The 20,913-nt window shown below is 54.8% G+C and overlaps 1 protein-coding gene across 3 annotated transcripts in view; it reads right to left on the reverse strand.

Moving 5' to 3' along the window:
* Positions 1-20,913, reverse strand: part of NEGR1 (neuronal growth regulator 1) — a 226,046-nt gene that overhangs the window by 15,639 nt on the left and 189,494 nt on the right. The window contains exon 7 of one of the 3 annotated variants that reach the window (XM_071565209.1): positions 12,115-12,156. The exons of the other annotated variants lie outside the window; for them this stretch is intronic. Coding sequence (XP_071421310.1) covers positions 12,115-12,156 — 42 coding nt within the window. The remainder of the gene's footprint in view (positions 1-12,114; positions 12,157-20,913) is intronic. 3 annotated transcript variants of the gene reach the window in all.

Genomic DNA, 20,913 nt, shown 5'->3' on the forward strand with positions numbered 1-20,913 from the left:
GCCAAGGTGGGCATCGGGCACAGGGTGGGCTCCATGGGCTGGCAGGGCTTTGCCAAGGTGGGCATCAGGCACAGGGTGGGCTCCATGGGCTGGGAGGGCTTTGCCAAGGTGGGCATCGGGCACAGGGTGGGCTCCATGGGCTGGGAGGGCTTTGCCAGCCTCAGGGATTCTGGGATTGTGTGACCCTGTGAGCTCTCTGGGCTGCTGTTATCCCTCAGGTCTGCCCTGTCCTGCCCACTCCTGCCCTCTGTCATGGGTTATATCTCACACATGGGGGGCACAGCTCCCTGGCACGTGGAATCCTCCACCACACACACTCACAGAGCTCCCAGCACGTTGTGTGCTCAGCAGCATCACTAAAGGGTGGGACAGCAGCAGTTCTACATTTCCTCCATCACTTAGGACAGGCAGTGGCCACCCCTCCTCTCCCACAGCCCGACCTGCCGAGCCTGCCCATGAAGGATGGCTGCAATTTCCACCAGGCTGTGCAGGGAAGGCAAAAACATAACTCATCAAGGCTGAGCTATTTGCTCTTAAGGTACAAGAGCGTTTGTCATGAACACTTGACGTGGCATTAACTATTCATGAAACTCAAGAGTGTTCAAACACTGCCTAAGTGAAATTGGGACTACTTTTCAACTTGATTGAGATCTTTCCTGAGCAGGGGGCTGCCCCCACCCGAGGAGGGCAGGGAGTGCCCAGGTCCTGCAGCTCAGAGCCGTCGCTGTGCTGCCAGTCAGCTCCTCCTCCCACCCTGATTCACGAGCACGGCCCCCACCGGGGTCACACGGCATTTAACCCCTTGTAAATTTTAATGAAGTGATTTGTCACTTGGAGTGTGTAGTTTGTCACCCTGCAGCCCATGGATGTGGAGCTATCAGGGCTGAATCAAGGGAGGGACCCATCTCTGCTGCCACCCACCCCCGTGGGTCCAGCCACCAGTGGGGCCACCCCGCTGATCATGAGCCCACAATTGCCTCTTTTGCCATTAACATGCACTTCACTGTCTGCTGGGAAGCGGTGCCAGGAAAGGGCCCGGGGGACCCTCTCAGGAGCCAGCTGGCCATGAGCCAGCAGTGCCCTGGAGCCAGGAGGGACATCCCTGTAATCTCAGCAATCACCTGTAGGTGCCCTGTGGCTCAGCTCTTCTTGGGGTGCAGTCAGAGGAACCTGCCATGGGGCAGGGAAGGAGGGACACAGGGACCCCCTGCGGGAACACAGGGACCCTCTGCAGGGACACAGGGACCCTCTGCAGGGACACAGGGACTCTCTGCTCTGCAGGGACACAGGGACACTCTGCAGGGACACAGGGACCCTCTGCAGGGACACAGGGCCCCTCTGCTCTGCAGGGACACAGGAACCCTCTGCAGGGACACAGGGACTCTCTGCTCTGCAGGGACACAGGGACCCTCTGCAGGGACACAGGGACTCTCTGCTCTGCAGGGACACAGGGACCCTCTGCAGGGACACAGGGACCCTCTGCAGGGACACAGGGACCCTCTGCTCTGCAGGGACACAGGGACTCTCTGCTCTGCAGGGACACAGGGACCCTCTGCAGGGACACAGGGACCCTCTGCTCTGCAGGGACACAGGGACTCTCTGCTCTGCAGGGACACAGGGACCCTCTGCAGGGACACAGGGCCCCTCTGCTCTGCAGGGACACAGGGACCCCCTGCGGGGACACAGGGACCCTCTGCAGGGACACAGAGACTCTCTGCAGGGACACCGGGACCCTCTGCAAGGACACAGGGACCCTCTGCTCTGCAGGGACACAGGGACTCTCTGCAGGGACACAGGGACCCTCTGCTCTGCAGGGACACAGGGACCCTCTGCTCTGCAGGGACACAGGGACTCTCTGCAGGGACACAGGGACACTCTGCTCTGCAGGGACACAGGGACCCTCTGCAGGGACACAGGGACCCCCTACAGGGACTCTTTGCAGGGACACAGGGACTCTCTGCAGGGACACAGGGACTCTGCTCTGCAGGGACACAGGGACACAGGGACTCTCTGCAGGGACACAGGGACTCTGCTCTGCAGGGACACAGGGACCCCCTTCCCTGCAGGGACACAGGGACCCTCTGCAGGGACACAGGGACCCTCTGTAGGGACACAGAGACCCTCTGCAGGGACACAGGGACACAGGGACTCTCTGCTCTGCAGGGACACAGGGACCCCCTGCAGGGACACAGGGACCCTCTGCAGGGACACAGGGACCCTCTGCAGGGACACAGGGACCCTCTGTAGGGACACAGGGACACTCTGCAGGGACACAGGGACCCTCTGCAGGGACACAGGGACTCTGCTCTGCAGGGACACAGGGACCCCCTTCCCTGCAGGGACACAGGGACTCTGCTCTGCCATCCCTTTGCCATTGATTTTGGCTCAGAATCAGGATTTAGAAAGACAGGCCAGAAAGCAGCACGTGCTGCTTGGCAGGAATGTGAGTAGCTCTCAGAGGAGTTCTGGATGGCATATTAAAAAACAAAAATAGGGACAGAAGGGGAAATGAGATATATTCTATAATAAAGTGGGTAAATCTGGCAGTTGGTGCTGAAAACTTTTCACCTTTCCCTTTTTCTACCCCTCCAGGAATTAAGGGAGACTTTCCTGAGTGTTTATCCCAGGCCATACCTGGCTCAGGTGCTTTTGGGAAGACAGAGATGGACTTTTGCATGTCCTCAAACCAGCTCTGATAGTCCTGGAGACACATCAGAGAAAGGCACATTTTGGCTCAAAACCAATTAATATTTCCCAGTTTGTATGATATACAACCCTTCAGTACTGAAATCCTTCAAGTTTCTATAAAGGAAACCTTGTGAATAACTGAGTGGGACTTGGACAGTGACAATCTGCATTTAACAGGGTTGGGTTTCCACCTCTTTGTAAAACAGCCCCTTCTTCATTTGGGAGTTGGGCAGGGAACTGCAGAGCCCTGCACAGCAGCAGGCAAAGCCAGGACAGCACCACTCCTGGCAGTGGTGACACCTCAGGGTAAAGAAATATTTGCTTATTTGCTCAGATCTGCTGTTCCAGCCTGTTCTTACCACACACTTGGAATGACGTGGGCTTGGCTCAACGGTCATGGTTTGGCCTACAGAGTTTGGTGCTGTTTTCTTGGAAGAAAAACACACCCTGCAGTGTTTCTTGGGTTGCCTGAGAGCTCATCTGGAAAGTTATAACTGGTCCAAAACCAGCTTAAAAGCCAGTTTGGTAGACTGGGCCTTGTAACTGGTTTGCAACAAGGCAAAGGTGAAGATGCAGAGATGAGGCTTTAAAGGTTCAGAGTAAGGAGGTGGATCCTGGATCATCCTGGGCTGGTGGTTTTCATCCCTGGGTGGGAATATTGCTGCCAACTGCACCAAAGGTCCGTGTTGCACAGACACTCCCAATGCAGCTGGCGTGGAACTGAGATTCCCATGTGGTGTGAAATTCAGCCAGGGAAAAGCCAGGAAAAGCAGAAGTGTTGCCTGCAAGGAGATGGGGAGCCTGGGAAGCAGCCAAGAGATTCTTCCCCTCAAAACTCAACAGGCCTTTATTTGAATTTCTTCAAAACTGACATTCAGGGAGATTTCAAATAGGCTTTTTCTGACAAGTCCCCTAATCCCTCAAGCCTTTTCTCCCTCACCAACCCAAGTTTGGCAGCTCCTTCCCAGCCAGCTGTAGCTGGAGGCTCTTTTATATTCCCCCCAGAGTTGGGACCCTCCCTGAAGTTCCAGATCCCCAGTTGTACAGACATTTGAAATCTCTGCACATGGCCACACATCTCATCGAGATGGATATATGCATATTTATTCCTGTTCAAATGACTGTAGTCAGCCAGTTCTGGCTGATCAAACCCTCACAGAAAACATTCCCTTCTGTGATAAATAAAAACAGGGACTGCTCTCTTTCTGCTGGTGAATCACATCCTGGAACCTCCTGCTTCTCCTTCCTCAATCAGAACTGGAGGGTGTCTCAGTCTGGTGGGAGGTGTCCCTGCCCATGGCAGGGGGTGGAATCAGTTGGGTTTAAGGTCCTTGCAATCCAAACCATTCCAGGATTCTGTGCTGCAAGAACATGCCCCTCTAGGGACGGTGTTCTGGAGCTCCTGTGCCATGTCCTGCAGGGTTGCTGGCTGCAATTCTTCCCTTCCCCAGAGCACAGGAACACGTGGCTTTGGACAGGACTCTCCAGATCAGCCCCCATGGATTTACTGTGCCATGAGCTCCATGTGCAGGCACCCACCTTCCTGGCACAGCCTGGGGGCTCAGGCCCAAACCATGGCTGTAGATGAAGCACAAATTGAGCCATGTGTATCTCTGTCCCCAGCCTGCCTCCAGAGCAGGGGTTTGCAGCCCATCTCAGGGGTCTCTGTCCCCAGCCTGCCTCCAGAGCAGGGGTTTGCAGCCCATCCCATCTCAGGGGTCTCTGCCCCCAGCCTGCCTCCAGAGCAGGGGTTTGCAGCCCATCCCATCCCATCCCAGGGGTCTCTGTCCCCAGCCTGCCCCCAGAGCAGGGGTTTGCAGTCCATCTCAGGGGTCTCTGCCCCCAGCCTGCCTCCAGAGCAGGGGTTTGCAGCCCATTCCAGGGGTCTCTGCCCCCAGCCTGCCTCCAGAGCAGGGGTTTGCAGTCCATCTCAGGGGTCTCTGCCCCCAGCCTGCCTCCAGAGCAGGGGTTTGCAGCCCATCCCAGGGGTCTCTGCCCCCAGCCTGCCTCCAGAGCAGGAGTTTGCAGCCCAGCCCATCCCAGGGGTCTCTGCCCCCAGCCTGCCTCCAGAGCAGGGGTTTGCAGCCCAGCCCAGGGGTCTCTGTCCCCAGCCTGCCTCCAGAGCAGGGATTTGCAGTCCATCCCAGGGATCTCTGTCCCCAGCCTGCCTCCAGAGCAGGGGTTTGCAGCCCAGCCCATCCCAGGGGTCTCTGCCCCCAGCCTGCCTCCAGAGCAGGGGTTTGCAGCCCATCCCAGGGGTCTCTGCCCCCAGCCTGCCTCCAGAGCAGGGGTTTGCAGCCCATCCCAGGGGTCTCTGCCCCCAGCCTGCCTCCAGAGCAGGGGTTTGCAGCCCAGCCCAGGGGTCTCTGTCCCCAGCCTGCCTACAAAGCAGGGGTTTGCAGCCCATCCCAGGGGTCTCTGTCCCCAGCCTGCCTCCAGAGCAGGGGTTTGCAGCCCATCCCAGGGGTCTCTGTCCCCAGCCTGCCTCCAGAGCAGGGGTTTGCAGCCCATCCCAGGGGTCTCTGCCCCCAGCCTGCCTCCAGAGCAGGGGTTTGCAGCCCATCCCAGGGGTCTCTGTCCCCAGCCTGCCTCCAGAGCAGGGGTTTGCAGCCCATCCCAGGGGTCTCTGTCCCCAGCCTGCCTCCAGAGCAGGGGTTTGCAGTCCATCTCAGGGGTCTCTGTCCCCAGCCTGCCTCCAGAGCAGGGGTTTGCAGTCCATCTCAGGGGTCTCTGCCCCCAGCCTGCCTCCAGAGCAGGGGTTTGCAGTCCATCTCAGGGGTCTCTGTCCCCAGCCTGCCTCCAGAGCAGGGGTTTGCAGCCCATTCCAGGGGTCTCTGCCCCCAGCCTGCCTCCATAGCAGGGGTTTGCATCCCATCCCAGAGTTCATGCCCTCTCAGGCTTCCCCCACCTCCTGAACAGCATCTGGTCCCACCATCTCACTGAGATGGGGCCACATCTCAAGCACATGGACTGAGAGGGTCATGCTTTGGTCTAGTAAGAGTTAATAAACAGATACCACCCCTATAAAGAAAGAGGCAATGGCTGGAGCTGTGTCAGGGCAGGGTCAGGTTGGATCTCAGGACCAGGCTCTCCCCCAGAGGGTGGTGGGCACTGCCCAGGCTCCCCAAGGCTGCCAGAGCTCCAGGAGGGTTTGGATGATGCTCTCAGGGGCAGGGTGGGATTGTTGGGGTGTCTGTGCAGGGCTGAGGGTTGGATTCCTGATCCCTGTGGGGCCTCCCAGCTCAGGACATTCCATGACTCATGATATCTGTGTTTCACAACCCCATTCCCTGTGGGGAGGGAGTGCTGAGCTTTTCAGCTGCGCTGGAGCCTCCCCTGTGCCCCCAGGGTGTGCTGGTTCCCTCACTGGGTCCCCACAGATGCCCTTAGAGATGCAACTGCTGAGCCCATTTACAGTGACAGAAATGAAATTGCACAGTGAAAACCCCCCAGCACCAAGGACAGTGACCCCTTGGAGCTGAGAACTTGCAGGGAACATCCCTCAGACACGTGGGAGAACTTGGGGCTCCCAAACTCTGGCTCATCACTTGGGATTGGGAACACTCAGCAGCAGAAAGGGTCAACATCAAAGCAGCAACAGAGCATCTCTCCCCCTCCACATCCCATACCCTTCCCAGAGACCACAGAAGCCATTCCAGAATTCCACACTGTCCCTGCACTGCTCTCCTGGAGATTCTCAAAAGCACTTCTTGGTCAAAATGTGGCATTTCAGCAAACTGGTCAATGTGTCACAGTCTGAAATATTCAGGCATTCTCAGAGCAGCTTCTGCTCCTGAGTGGGCTCCTCACATTTGTGGGAAAACTCATTAACATTGAAATCCCCCATGACAGAAGGTTTGTAGGCAATACAGTAGCAGGAAAAAAATATTCTTGTACTTTACATTCTGGTTGAGAGAGAGGGAATCAGTGGACTAAAAATGACCTAGTTCTAATCCTATTTTTCAGCTGATAGAAAGTAGCTCTTTTGATATTAAATAATGCATCTCTCCAACAAGCAGTGAATAATAAGATTTCCTGTGTTCAAACAGGCTGGTGAAATGATGCAGTCTCTAACCAGTGCAGAATGTCACTGAGCAAATCCTCAGTGCTGAGACTCACATTCTGCTTAAGCAGAAACATTTACCCAATTCCACAGACTCTGCTCTGAGCTTGGAGCTTTCCCAGGGTGATTTAAAGACATGGAGTTCACCTGTTTGTCCCAGCAGATGAGAGGAGGTTGAAGGGCAGCTGTTGCCCAGGGCACAGGCAGTGCCACCCTCCCAGTGCTCCCAGTTTAAGGGCTGTGCTCCCACAGTGCCACTGCACTCACTGGGCAGTGCTCTGAGCTGAGGGAATAGGGAAACCTTTCTTTGCTGGCAGAGAGAACTGTGCTGGAATGTCACACCTGCCTGGAGTTCTGAAATGCAGCAGCAAAGCCCATGAACACAAAGCTTTGATCTAATGAACTTTAATATGTTGGTGTTTTTCTGTGGAGACTTTCCCTGTTTCACAGAATCACAGAATGGATTGGGTTGGAAAAGACCTCCAAGATCAGCAAGTCCAACCCTTGATCCAACCCCACTGTGATCACCAGCCCAGGGCACGGAGTGCCCTGGGCTGGTGATCACAGTAGGGTTGGATCAAGATGTGGTGGATTCTCCCTCAGTGCCCTGGGCTGGTGATCACAGTAGGGTTGGATCAAGATGTGGATTCTCACTCAGTGCCACATCCATAGAATCACAGAATCACAGAATTGATTGGGTTGGAAAAGCCCTCCGAGATCATCAAGTCCAACCCTTGGTCCAACTCCAGTCCCTTTACCAGATCATGGCACTCAGTGCCACGGCCAAGCTCAGCTGAAAAACCTCCAGGGATGGGGAATCCACCCCCTCTCTGGGCAGCCCATTCCAATCCCTGAGCACTCTCTCTGCAAAGAATTTCCTTCTGATCTCCAACTTCAATTTCCCCTGGCAGAGCTTGAGCCCATCGTGCCCCCTTGTCCTATTGCTGAGTGCCTGGGAGAAGAGACCAACCCCCACCTGGCCAGAACTTCCCTTCAGGGAGTTCCAGACAGTGCTGAGGTCACCTCTGAGCCTCCTCTTCTCCAGGCTGAACACCCCCAGCTCCCTCAGCCTCTCCCCACAGCACTTGTGCTCCAGTCCCTTCTCCAGCCTCGTTGCTCTTCTCAGTTGGGTTGGAAGAGAACTCTGAGATCATCAAGACCAACCCTTGATCCAACCCCACCCTGTGCCCTGGGCTGGTGATCACAGTAGGGTTGGATCAAGACATGGTGGATTCTCTGTCCCTGGAGGTGTTTAAGAGGACACTCAGTGCCACCTCCAGTCCCTTCTCCAGCCTCGTTGCTCTTCTCTGGCCCCGCTCCAGCCCCTCAATCTCTTTCCTGACCTGAGGGGCCCAGAACTGACCACAACACTCAAGGTGTGGCCTCCCCAAGGCAGAGTCCAGGGGAAGGGTCACTGCCCTGGGCCTGCTGGCCATGCTAGTTTGGATCCAGGCCAGGATCCCCTTGGCCTTCTTGGCCACCTGGGCACACTGGTGGCTCCTGTTGAGCTTCCTGTCCCTCAGTCCCCCCAGGTCCCTCTGCCTGGCTGCTCTCCAGCCACTCTGTGCCCAGCCTGGAGCGCTGCAGAGGGTTCGGGTGGCCAAAGGGCAGGACCTGCACTTGGCCTTGTTGAACTTCATCCCACTGGATAGTTTGATACCAAACTACCTTGTAACCTTGTTCCTGCTTTTGTGTCTCTGAACTGGGGCAAAAGACCCTCTGGGGTGGTTCTTCTGGATGCTGGAGGGTGACAAGGGGCAGCCTGGGGGCTCATGGGGGAGGCAGCAAAGTGGCCACCAAGCATCGAAAGCTCTTTGAACAAACAGACATCTGTTCCCAACATGACTAAAGTTAAATTTGCAAAGATCCAGGATCTGTTGCCCTAAATGTGGGCCAGCTCCTCATCCTTGTTGAGTGTTTCGGAAGGAATTCCCAGACTGGGAAGGAAGGAGCAGTTGGAGTGTTGGCTGTCGAAGCTCCACAGCTGTGGCCACTGCTGGGCACCCCCTCCTGCCCCAGGGCTGCTCTCCAGGCCAGGTTTGCTGCTCTCAGGGGGCTCCTGCCCACGTGCAAAGAGCTCCATTTGAAGGTACAAAGCCAAAACAGTGGCAAGAAAAACCACCATAACTCTGGAGATTCCGAGTCCAGCCCTGGGGATTTGCCTCATGCAAATCATTTATTGATTAAAATGGGATTTGCAACTGCATAAGAAGAGGAAAAAAAGAAGGTTTGAAAGTTTCCATGAGACAAATAGAGCCTGTTGGAAATGAGGTGTTAGTTGGTATTCTGGCCTATTAAATGTGTTAGAAATGCAGAGAGGCAGAGCAGGGAGAAGCCACTGAAGTTCAAGGAGTTGTCTGACCTGCCCGAGAGCTCATTTAAACACAGGCTTTTGTTCCTGAGAAAATTAAATAACTGAAGGTCCTTCTCTCTCCAACTCTAATTTTCACAAAAGTGCCTCATCAGATGTGAAATCATTAATTAAAGAAGCTTCCTCAATTATTCTCTCTGACCTGTCACAGTTACTTGTTTAGTCAGCGTTAAGAATTCAGCAGCATCTTCAAAGGCTGTTTGAGACTCCACCTGTGAACTGATTACTGGAGGAAGGGAAGGTTTGTGAGTCCCCTCAGCCCCTGCTGGGGCTGACAACAGACACACCAACCCTGGCTCCAGTTTGCTGAATTTTTGCAGCTAATCCTACATGTTTTAAGCATTGGCACTTCAAATTAGGAAAGTCAATCCCCAAATGTAAAGAAAGGCTCCCCCAGAGCAATGCAGGAGTTTCTCTCCAGGCTCTCAGACAATAATTATAAACATCTTAGATGGTTTGTCTCCTATTTGGAACTGTGTGGGCCCTTAAAGACCTTCAGGATTCCTACAGATCCCTCAGTTTCTACAAAAAGTCACTTCCTAATAACTTGCTAGTCTGGACTTTGAGAAACATCCTGGAAAACTCAACCAGTGACATGGAACAACCCTCAGAGGTTTCCTTTGGTCCTGTGAGACCCTTGGCCTGCAGCTCTCCCTCCTCTGCCTGCAGGGACTCCATCTGGGGTGTTCTCATAACCCCTGGGCTCACACTGAGACCCTACAAAGGACCTGTGTCCTTCCAGCAGCAGAACCTGCTCCAGGAAAACACCCAGTGGAGCTGCACTGAAGTGCTAAAGGACGGTGGTAATCAAGCAATTAGATGCAAAGCCTTGATTAAGCAGGAAGGAGGCTGATGCTTTGTGTTCTGACTAATGCAAGACACGAAGAGAAAATGAATTCCCACAAACTGGCCACGTTTTCATCCCTCCAGGAGGGCAGCAGGGCAGGCACAGTGACCCAGTGGGTGCTGCAGCCAGAACCTCCTGGGATGACTCAAACAAAGCCAGAAATCTTGTCCCTGGCCCATGGCAGGGCCTTGGGGTGAGATGAGCTTGAAGGTCCCTTCCAACCCAAACCATTGGAGGATTCTCTGCTCAATCCTGTTTTGCTTTCAGGAGCAGCCACAGACAAACAACCAGGTTTTGTGCCCTCCTCTCCCCCCACAACATCCTGCCTGGTGCTGCAGCACGTGAGGGACCCAGTGCTGGCACTCTGGAAACTCTGGAACTGCCTCTGCAGCTGGAGCAGGTGGTGGCAGCAGTGATGGTGGTATCAGCTATGCCCAGCTGGAGCAGCCAAGAGAGGGGCAGTGACTGCTCTTTAACCACCTGAGGCCAACAGAACTGCCCCGTGGCACTGCCCCTGCTGAGACCAGGGCTGATTCCCAGGGACAGGACTCAGTCCTACATTTGCAACCATTGGGAGAACTTCCTTCAAAACCCCCCCACCCTTTTTGTTGCCTTTCAGTGGAACAGATGTTGTTTTTCCACTCCAAACTGACCTTGGAGTTCTCCCCTTGGTCATTCAAAGTTGGATCAGCTTGTGTAGCTTCAGAGCTGGTACAACTTTAACTGCTTCTCAATTTTCCCTCTGCTGTGTTCCAAGGTTTCCACAGTCTCAATTTCATATTGTATTTTGGAAAAAGACCTCTGTGTTCAGTCTGTGCTCTCAGAATTAAGACAGGGATCATTATAAAAGGATACAATTCATTTCCACTCCCCCACCTCCATCCTGCTCCCAAACCCACAGATAATTTTGCTCATTTATCACGAATTTCTGCAGACAGCAGGAATTTAAACACATCTGAAAGCTGCATTACTCAAACATCAGTTTTTTAAAGTGAGGAAAGCCTGTGTGTCTTTGTTGTAGTTCTCACTTAGGGAGATCAACCCCCAAAATGTTACTGAGGCCATTCCAACCACAACCAAACAGCATCAACCACCATTCCCTGAACAAAGCTTGGAACAGGATCAGGCTAAGGAGACTCTCCAAGGCACTACAAAGCCCAGTGTTGAACACCACTCAGCCTCAGGTCTGCTATCACCACTCTGCACCCAGCTCTCCTCCTCAGCTCCTCTTAACTCCAAAAACAACTCCTCAGCTTCCTTGCAAATGCTTGGCAGCCCAAAGGAGCTGTGGAAAATCGGAGGGAAAGGGACTCTCAGCTTTCTGCAGTGAGCTCACCCCTCCCTCCCCTCCTGCTGCTGAACTGGGATGGAGGGTGGTCCCACTGCTGGGACTGGGATGGAGGGTGGGCAGGCCCTGGCACAGGTGCCCAGAGCAGCTGTGGCTGCCCCAGCCCTGGGAGTGTCCCAGGCCAGGCTGGACAGGGCTCGGAGCACCCTGGGACAGTGGGAGGTGTCCCTGCCCAGGGCAGGGGTGGCACTGGATGGGCTTTGGGGTCCCTTCTGACCCAAACCAGTCCGGGATTCTGTGACCAGCTCCACTGTGGGTCCTGCTGGGCAGCAACAACAGGAAATTCCCAAGGAAATGGGGATGCACCAGGAAAAGCAGAACCTCTTCCCACCTGCCAAGCACAAGGGCAGGAGTTTCACATCTCCACCAACATCTCCTGGCACTGGCAATGGGGAGGAGCTCCCAACAGGCCCTTGGGTCCATCCTACAGGTCACTGAGCAATCAGACAGCAGGAAATGTGTCACCTCAACCCAAAGTTCACGTTCACAGCAACCCCAGAGGGGAGTCAGAAGAGTCAGGTTATCACAGGAGCACACACAGTGTCAGCCAGGACAGCCTGGATGGAGGGACAGGGACAGGGACAGGGACAGAGACAGGGACAGGGATGCTGCTCAGAACAGGACAACACATGAAGCCTGAAGGGAGGACACACCAATGGAAGCACAAAGACAGGAGGGGACAGTCCAGCACTAGCACAAGAAGCTGCCTGTGGCCAGCTGTGGGTACGGGCATGGCAATGCATGGGGGGAGCCCCCCAGGAGCACCCAACCTCCTGGCACTGGGGGGGCATACTGACCTGGGCTCGAGACAGCACTAGAGGTAGGAGGCTCAATAATTTCTATGGAAAGGGAGAAGGAAAAAAAAAGAGAACATTTGGGAGTTAATCACACATGGCAGACAAATACAGAATGAGACAGCAAACAGTCATGCAACACACAGCACAGTTTGTGTCCAGGTGGGGTGGGCACCACAGCCCCTGCCCACCTGCAGGGACCAGCTCCTGTGCCCCTGCCCACCTGCAGGGAGCACCTCCTGTGCCCCTGCCCACCTGCAGGGACCAGCTCCTGTGCCCCTGCCCACCTGCAGGGACCAGCTCCTGTGCCTCTGCCCACCTGCAGGGACCAGCTCCTGTGCCCCTGCCCACCTGCAGGGACCAGCTCCTGTGCCCCTGCCCACCTGCAGGGACCAGCTCCTGTGCCTCTGCCCACCTGCAGGGACCAGCTCCTGTGCCTCTGCCCACCTGCAGGGACCAGCTCCTGTGCCTCTGCCCACCTGCAGGGACCAGCTCCTGTGCCCCTGCCCACTCTGCAGGGACAACTCCTGTGCCCCTGCCCACCTGCAGGGACCAGCTCCTGTGCCCCTGCCCACCTGCAGGGAGCACCTCCTGTGCCTCTGCCCACCATGGAGGGCACCAGCTCCTGTGCCCCTGTTCACCTGCAGGGACCAGCTCCTGTGCCCCTGCCCACCTGCAGGGACCAGCTCCTGTGCCCCTGCCCACCTGCAGGGAGCACCTCCTGTGCTCCTGCCCACCTGCAGGGACCAGCTCCTGTGCCCCTGCCCACCTGCAGGGAGCAGCTCCTGTGCCCCTGCCCACCTGCAGGGACCAGCTCCTGTGCCCCTGTTCACCTGCAGGGACTGGCTCCTGTGCCCCTGCCCACCTGCAGGGAGCAGCTCCTGTGCCCCTGCCCACCTGCAGGGAGCAGCTCCTGTGCCCCTGCCCACCTGCAGGGAGCAGCTCCTGTGCCCCTGCCCACCTGCAGGGACCAGCTCCTGTGCCCCTGCCCACTCTGCAGGGACAACTCCTGTGCCCCTGCCCACCTGCAGGGAGCACCTCCTGTGCCTCTGCCCACCATGGAGGGCACCAGCTCCTGTGCCCCCGTTCACCTGCAGGGACAGCTCCTGTGCCCATGCCCATGCTGAAGGGCACCAGCTCCTGTGCCCGTGCCCATCCTGAAGGGCACCACCTCCTGTGCCCCTGAGCTGCAGCAGGGGCCAGCTCCTGTGCCCCTGCCCACCCTGCAGGGACAGCTCCTGTGCCCCTGCCCACCCTGCAGGGACAGCTCCTGTGCCCCTGCCCACCTGCAGGGACCAGCTCCTGTGCCCCTGCCCACCTGCAGCACACCAGCTTCCGTGCCCCTGCCCACCCTGCAGGGCACCACCTCCTGTGCCCCTGAGCTGCAGCAGGGATGAGCTCCTGTGCCCCTGCCCACCTGCAGGGAGCAGCTCCTGTGCTCCTGCCCACCTGCAGCACACCAGCTCCTGTGCCCCTGCCCACCTGCAGGGACCAGCTCCTGTGCCCCTGCCCATCTGCAGGGCTGCCCCTGCCCAGCCACGCTCTGGGAGCAGCCCCAGGACCATCCCACTCCCAGCACACCAACAGTTCTGCCCTTGGAGTTGTGGAGCTCCAACCCCTCCTGCCTGGAGGTCCCAAAGCCTGGAGAAAGGGGTTTGCTCACCTCAGGAAAGGCAATTTCCTCCCACGAATATAAGTCAAGGGCACAACTTTGAACACAAAGAATATTTTAAAGCAACAGTTGTGTGCTTCAGTGAACTTTTAGAAAGGCACATCTTTTTAATTATTGAAGTCTTTCAGGAAGAAAACATTTCTCAGAAACATCAAACCCATTTGGAAGTTGTTTACTTCCCCTGGGGCAGCCAATGCAGACAACAGGCAAAGTTAAGAGAAGACACAGCTCTCCTGCATCCAGCCTAATGAAACAATCACCTGTGGCTTTTCATTAGAATTTGACTTTAGAATTCATTATTCTGGCCCTTTTTATTAGCTTTGAATAGTGCTATGCAAAATGAAATACCAGTCCCAATTAATCTGGCAGGGAAGCAAACGCCCATCTCAGTGCAGCAATTCAATACTCTTCAGAAAAGAGGTTTAACAAAATTACCCAGCTCCAAAGATCACTGACCATGTCTCCAAGAGAACAAGAAACTAATGGAAAAAAGTGAGCAGGTTGCCCCCAGGGCTGTGCAGGGACGAGCTGAGCACACTCACAGCTCCTGGCCAGGCTGGAGGGCTGTTCCCCCAATTACTCTTCAGGTTAAGATGATGAATCATAGAATGGATTGGGTTGGAAAAGACCTCCAAGATCATCGAGTCCAACCCTTGGTCCAACTCCAGTCCCTTTACCAGATCATGGCACTCAGTGCCACGGCCAAGCTCAGCTTAAAAACCTCCAGGGATGGGGAATCCACCCCCTCTCTGGGCAGCCCATTCCAATCCCTGAGCACTCTCTCTGCAAAGAATTTTTTTCTGAAAACAAATTCCAAGTAAAACAACAGACAAATAACTTCCCAAATCAAAAGTTGGGGCTTTGACTTTTAATGAAGGGAAAAGCTCCTCTCGCTGCAGAGTAACACCATTCTCTCCAACAATCACGTAAATTAACACCCTCACTGAGTCCAACATTCCATGGGAAGGTTCCACACCAGCCCCGAAGCAGCAGGGACTGTGCAAGGCCCCTGGGGGGCATTGGATCCTGACTGACTTAGGGGGGCTTAAGGGGGTATAAAGTCACAGACTCGTGGCATCACTGAGGCTGGAAGTGAAGGTGTAACATCATGTATTTGCAAAAATTCTCATCTTTAAATACGTTATTAGATGAAGGAATTGGAGAGGGGGATCTATTTCTAGTTTCAAGTTCTTCAACTCTTTGCAGATCTTTCTTCATGCAAATGTTCAGGTCTGCAGAGAGCAAACAAACCCAGCTGCTTTTCTGGGAGCACGCTCGGCTGGTTCATTCAAGTGAAAATGGATTAATGACTTCTCAGCAGCCCTGGGAGAAGGGAAGGGTGGGCAGGGTGGGGTGGCTGAGCTGCATTTCCTGGGACCCCAGGCCTGTCACACCAGCACTGCTCCCATTTCCAAGGGGACTCGTGGAGAAGGATCTGCAAGTCTGATGGAACCCCACGACATTCTGTGCCACTTCTGGGGCTGCTGTGGAGGATCCTCCCTGAGCTGAACTCTGGGGCTTGTTTCACAACCAGAGGAGCAGCAACGTGTCCACAGCAGCTCCTGCTTTGCCCCTGCCAGGTCTGGGGCTCTCTGTGCAGGACCTGCTGGTGTCTGCAGAGCTCTCTGTTCTGGGGAGGAAGGTGTGAGCCTAAACCAGCTCCTCAGTTTAAAGCAGAGCTTTAATTCAGGCTGGGACCAAAGAGACAGAGAGAGGAATGTCCTGGGCACAGGGATCCTGCCACAGCAGCCCTGGCTGCCAAACATGCATGGACAGCTGGGCAGTTCTGTCCATATCTTAATGCCTCCAAACCCTTGGTATCATTTACTGGCCTGAATTTCCTCCAGTGAAGGTATTTAGTGAAGAAATTTTCCATAAGATCCCACCTAAACCTCCCTGAGAAATGCACTGCCAGGCCCTTGTGTGACAGCCTGGCCCTGCTGGGCTGGGGAGGGGAATTGTGTGCAGGAATCTCCTCCACAGGGTCCTGGGAAGAGCTAAAATGCAACATGCTCTTTAAAATCAGCTTTGGTTGGGGGTGGAGAGTCTGTGCTGGCTCTGAGTGCTGGAACTACCCAGGAATCAGCAGCTGAGGGAGTTTAAAGGAAGGGGAAGAATAAACCCCCAGATTTGTGACTCCAGCTCTAATCCTCAGAAGGGAAACCTTTGGAGAACAGAAGCTCCTGAAGAGCTGGGCCAGGAGGGAGGTTTGGTGTCCAGGACATTCAGCACTGCCTGTCACCAAAGGAAAGGGAGGTGTATCCAGGAACTCCTCCTGAGCCCAGGCAGGAAACAGCTGCTCTCAATGAAAGGGGAAACCACCCCATGGAAGGCCCCACAGCCAAGGAGGCAAATTCCAGGGGCCAGAGGAATTGGTGTAAAAAGCAATATCTGGAGAACCAGAACAGCCCCTTGGAAGGGAAACCACAGCAAACCTGCTGAAGACACTCCTGACCCCAGAGATCAGGAACACTGAGCCTGGAAAGGACCTCTGAGGTCACCCTGAGCATCACCATTCCCACCAAACCATGACAAGAAGGGATAAGATCCCTCAGGGAAATGAGGGCCCCTCTGCTCACAAAGAAATCAAACGTGGACCTAAAAATACTCCTGAGTTTTGGCACAAGCCTGAACGCTGCCAGTCTGCACAGCAACAGGAAAAGCAAAGTGCCAGAGCAGAGTTAAGGCAAAATTCATCAGCTCAGGAGGCCAAAGGCAGAGGGATCCACAGGGGTTTGCACAGAAAATTGCCAGAACAGTAAATTCCCAGCGAGGGGAGGACCCAGGGCCAGCAGGACTGAGAATTACAGCTGTGCCAGGGCAGGGACAGGGCACAGGGAATGGCTGGAGCTGTGCCAGGGCAAGGACAGGGCACAGGGAATGGCTGGAGCTGTGCCAGGGCAAGGACAGGGCACAGGGAATGGCTGGAGATGTGCCAGGGCAGGGACAGGGCACAGGGAATGGCTGGAGCTGTGCCAGGGCAGGGACAGGGCACAGGGAATGGCTGGAGCTGTGCCAGGGCAGGGACAGCACCCGGGGAATGGCTGGAGCTGTGCCAGGGCAGGGACAGGGCACAGGGAATGGCTGGAGCTGTGCCAGGGCAGGGACAGCACCCAGGGAAGGGCTGGAGCTGTGCCAGGGCAGGGACAGCATCCAGGGAATGGCTGGAGCTGTGCCAGGGCAGGGACAGCACCCAGGGAATGGCTGGAGCTGTGCCAGGGCAGGGACAGCACTCAGGGAACACCTGGAGCTGTGCCAGGGCAGGGACAGGGCACAGGGAATGGCTGGAGCTGTGCCAGGGCAGGGACAGCACTCAGGGAATTGCTGGAGCTGTGCCAGGGCAGGGACAGGGCACAGGGAATGGCTGGAGCTGTGCCAGGGCAGGGACAGGGCACAGGGAATGGCTGGAGATGTGCCAGGGCAGGGACAGGGCACAGGGAATGGTTAGAGCTGTGCCAGGGCAGGGACAGGGCACAGGGAATGGCTGGAGCTGTGCCAGGGCAGGGACAGGGCACAGGGAATGGCTGGAGCTGTGCCAGGGCACGGACAGGGCACAGGGAGTGGCTGGAGATGTGCCAGGGCAGGGACAGGGCACAGGGAGTGACTCCTGGGGATGTGCCAGGGCAGGGACAGGGCACAGGGAATGGCTGGAGCTGTGCCAGGGCAGGGACAGGGCACATGGAATGGCTGGAGCTGTGCCAGGGCAGGGGCAGCACCCAGGGAATGGCTGGAGCTGTGCCAGGGCAGGGTCAGGTTGGATCTCAGGGAAAGGTCCTTCCCCCAGAGGGTGGTGGGCACTGCCCAGGCTCCCCAGGGCAGTGGGCACAGCCCCGAGGCTGGCACAGCTCCAGGAGGGTTTGAACAACAAGGACCATTGGTGGGATTGTCATAGGGAGAAAATTTCCCAACAGGAAAATACAAAAAGCTTCTTTCATTCCAGCCTGGATCAGTCAAACTGTTTGACTTTGGTATTTTGGCTTCCCGTCTATTGGAGGAATCAATAACTGCACCAACACACAACTGGCAGTTAAACACCAACTCATTAGTTAATTAAAGAAACTCACATAACCATTTCCATGTATGACCTTTGATAATTAACAGGCTTATTTAAGTTAATCTCCCCTGGGCCTCACCAGCTTTGTTAAAGATTAATGATTTATTGTGAACTACAGGACTGGAATTCCAGGAAATCCAGAGCCTGGTGGAGAGCTCTGGAATGGAACCCACCTTTAATAACCATCCTTTGGGCTGCAAACCAAGTGCAATGGGCAGAGACAGGACCTTCATTTATTCTGTGTCTTTCCCTCACCCTTAATATTTTGCAATTACAATTAGGGCTTTTGTACAGGTTTGACTTATTACACCTTAATTGTCTGGTAATGGTTTATTTTATTTAAATGGTTTATTCTTTTATTACAGGATGATAAATATTTAATGACTCAATGCCTGTGAGATGTTAAAACAAAAAAAAAAAAAAAAAAAAAGAGATTCCTGAGTTGAAGTTTGAGGCCTGAAATTGCCTGGGAGGAGTTTCCTCCCTCCCTCCCTCCTTGGGCCAATCCTTCCTCTCCACCTTCAGCTCTTTGGCTTTTGCTTCACAGCAGTTTTCAGAAAATATTCAAGTATTTTCAAGCCTGTAGAAAACCTCATTATTGACCCCTTTTTGTGTCCTGTTGTGAGAGAAGCCCAATGGAAGGTCATTCTGAGGAGCTCTCACTGAAAGCCAATTTTGTGGAGTGCAGAGCCAGGCAAGGATTGCTTAAATTCTGGTGGAATTTGCTTTTCTTATGAAAAAGCAAAGAAAGGCCAAATACTTTGTTTTAACTCCAGAGCCTACCAAAGGTTGATTTATTTCTTTAAATACGTTCCAGGATGAACCATCATGTTTTATGTAGGATGAAGGGGTTTATAGTGTGAAAAAATTGGGGTTTAATTAATTTAATTTCATTTAATTGTGGGGGTGGGGGTAGTATCTGTGTCTGTGACCCTCCAACAGGCAAATTTGTATTTCCAATAAAAACAGGCAAAATAATTTTTTAATTAAAGGTCAGACATTTGATTTTCTTGGCAGGAAGAGACTGCAGTTTCCATCCCCACTCTCCCAACAGTTTCCCATCTCTGAGACACTGGTGAGTGCCCAGACCTTTCCCTTTCACCAGACTGCCTGGATTTTGAATAAATCAAGGAATTTGTTCCTCAGCAGAGGCATTTTGGCAAAAGCACCAATTGATTTGCTGTCCCCTTTTTGAGTATCACAAAAATGCAGCCACTAATTTGAGGTCTCATCTTTGCACTTGTATTTACAAACATTAAACTCTTAAAAATGAAACAGTGCAACATGTTTTCTAAAAATATTAGCAAATGAATAATGAATTTTTTCAGATTTGAAAAGTAAACGTGGCTGGTGAGATGTTTGCAGGTTTCAGAAGGCCCCTCAGCACCTGCAGCTCCACCAAAGAAACTCCCACCAAGGATTCCAGGAGGAGGATGGAAACCAAAGCACAGGAAGGGGCCCTGGTGTGGGCACAGCAAAGGGATTCAGGCTCTGAGAGCACAGAAAGCACAGGCTGGGGGGGCTGGAGGTGCCCTGGGGTGGCTGGGAAAGGCTCTGCCCTCCCTCCAGGGCACCTCCCCAAGCACAGGCTGTGCCAGGGGCACAAATATCTGGGAATGGCCTGAGCTGGGAGGGACCCACAGGGAGCAGGAGGCCAACCCAGCCCTGCACTGACACCCAACAATGCCCCCTGTGCCCATCCCCAACTATGCCCCTGTGCCCATCCCCAACAATGCCCCCTGTGCCCATCCCCAACAATCCCACCCTGTGCCCATCCCCAACAATCCCACCCTGTGCCCATCCCCAACTATGCCCCTGTGCCCATCCCCAACAATCCCACCCTGTGCCCCAGAGCATCATCCAAACCCTCCTGCAGCTCTGGCAGCCTCGGGGCTGTGCCCACTGCCCTGGGGAGCCTGGGCAGTGCCCACCACCCTCTGGGGAAAGGACCTTTCCCTGAGATCCCACCTGACCCTGTCCTGGCACAGCTCCAGCCATGCCCTGTGCCCTGTCCCTGCCCTGGCACAGCTCCAGCCATTCCCTGTGCCCTCTCCCTGCCCTGGCACAGCTCCAGCCATTCCCTGTGCCCTATCCCTGCCCTGACACAGCTCCAGCCATTCCCTGGGTGCTGTCCCTGCCCTGGCACAGCTCCAGCCCTTCCCTGTGCCCTGTTCCTGCCCTGGCACAGCTCCAGCCCTTCCCTGGGTGCTGTCCCTGCCCTGGCACAGCTCCAGCCATGCCCTGGGTGCTGTCCCTGGTCCTACAGGGCAGAGCTCAGAACTGTCTCTCATGAAAACCTGAATAAAGCCACATAAAGCCACATAAGGGTTCCCTTTTCCAAAGAAACTGAGACCTGTCAGGTGCAGGAGATCTCCAACACCTCCAGCTTCTCACCTAAGGACACTTGTTGCAATTTATAGATATGACAATACAGTAATAAATTCCACAGACAAAGACAACCTCAAACAGCCCTTTGCATCCTGAGCAGAAACATCAAATGGGCTCCTCTGATGCCTCATCCAAAAGCATTTGTGCCCACACTCTGTATCCAGTTACAGGACACTGTCAGGTGTCCCCAACAGTAAAAGACAATAAAAAGCACAACCCCTTTGCAGCCTCTGTGTTTATGAAACATCCCACCTGGTTTACAACATTTTCCCCATGACAAGTACCAGGAAAGCAGCACTGAGGGTGTGATTTGTGTCCCTCCCCTCCCTGCACTCCTGGAGCCCCTCAGTCCTCAGGGAGCAGCTGCAGCCAGACCCTCAGGGACTGTGTGCCCAAGGCAAGGGGAATCCACTGTGTAAACCCCCACCAGTCCTGGGAAATGGTTTGAAGCCTCCTGTGCTCCCCTGAGCTGCCCCTGTGTGGTCTGACCCCCACTGCAGCTCCTGTGTTGGGCCTTGCCCACCAATCCACACCTGGAAACATCTGCCACAGTCCCCTCCCTGACCCCCAGGCCCTCTGCAGGACCCCCAATGTCCAGGGAGGATCCAGTACGTGGAGGAACCAGCAGTGGAGAGCCCTGTGAAAAAAACCCAAACCTGTAGCTGTGGCTGCCCCATCCCTGGGAGTG

Source organism: Pithys albifrons, chromosome 10, assembly GCF_047495875.1.
Source record: "Pithys albifrons albifrons isolate INPA30051 chromosome 10, PitAlb_v1, whole genome shotgun sequence".
Taxonomy (NCBI): Eukaryota; Metazoa; Chordata; class Aves; order Passeriformes; family Thamnophilidae; genus Pithys; species Pithys albifrons.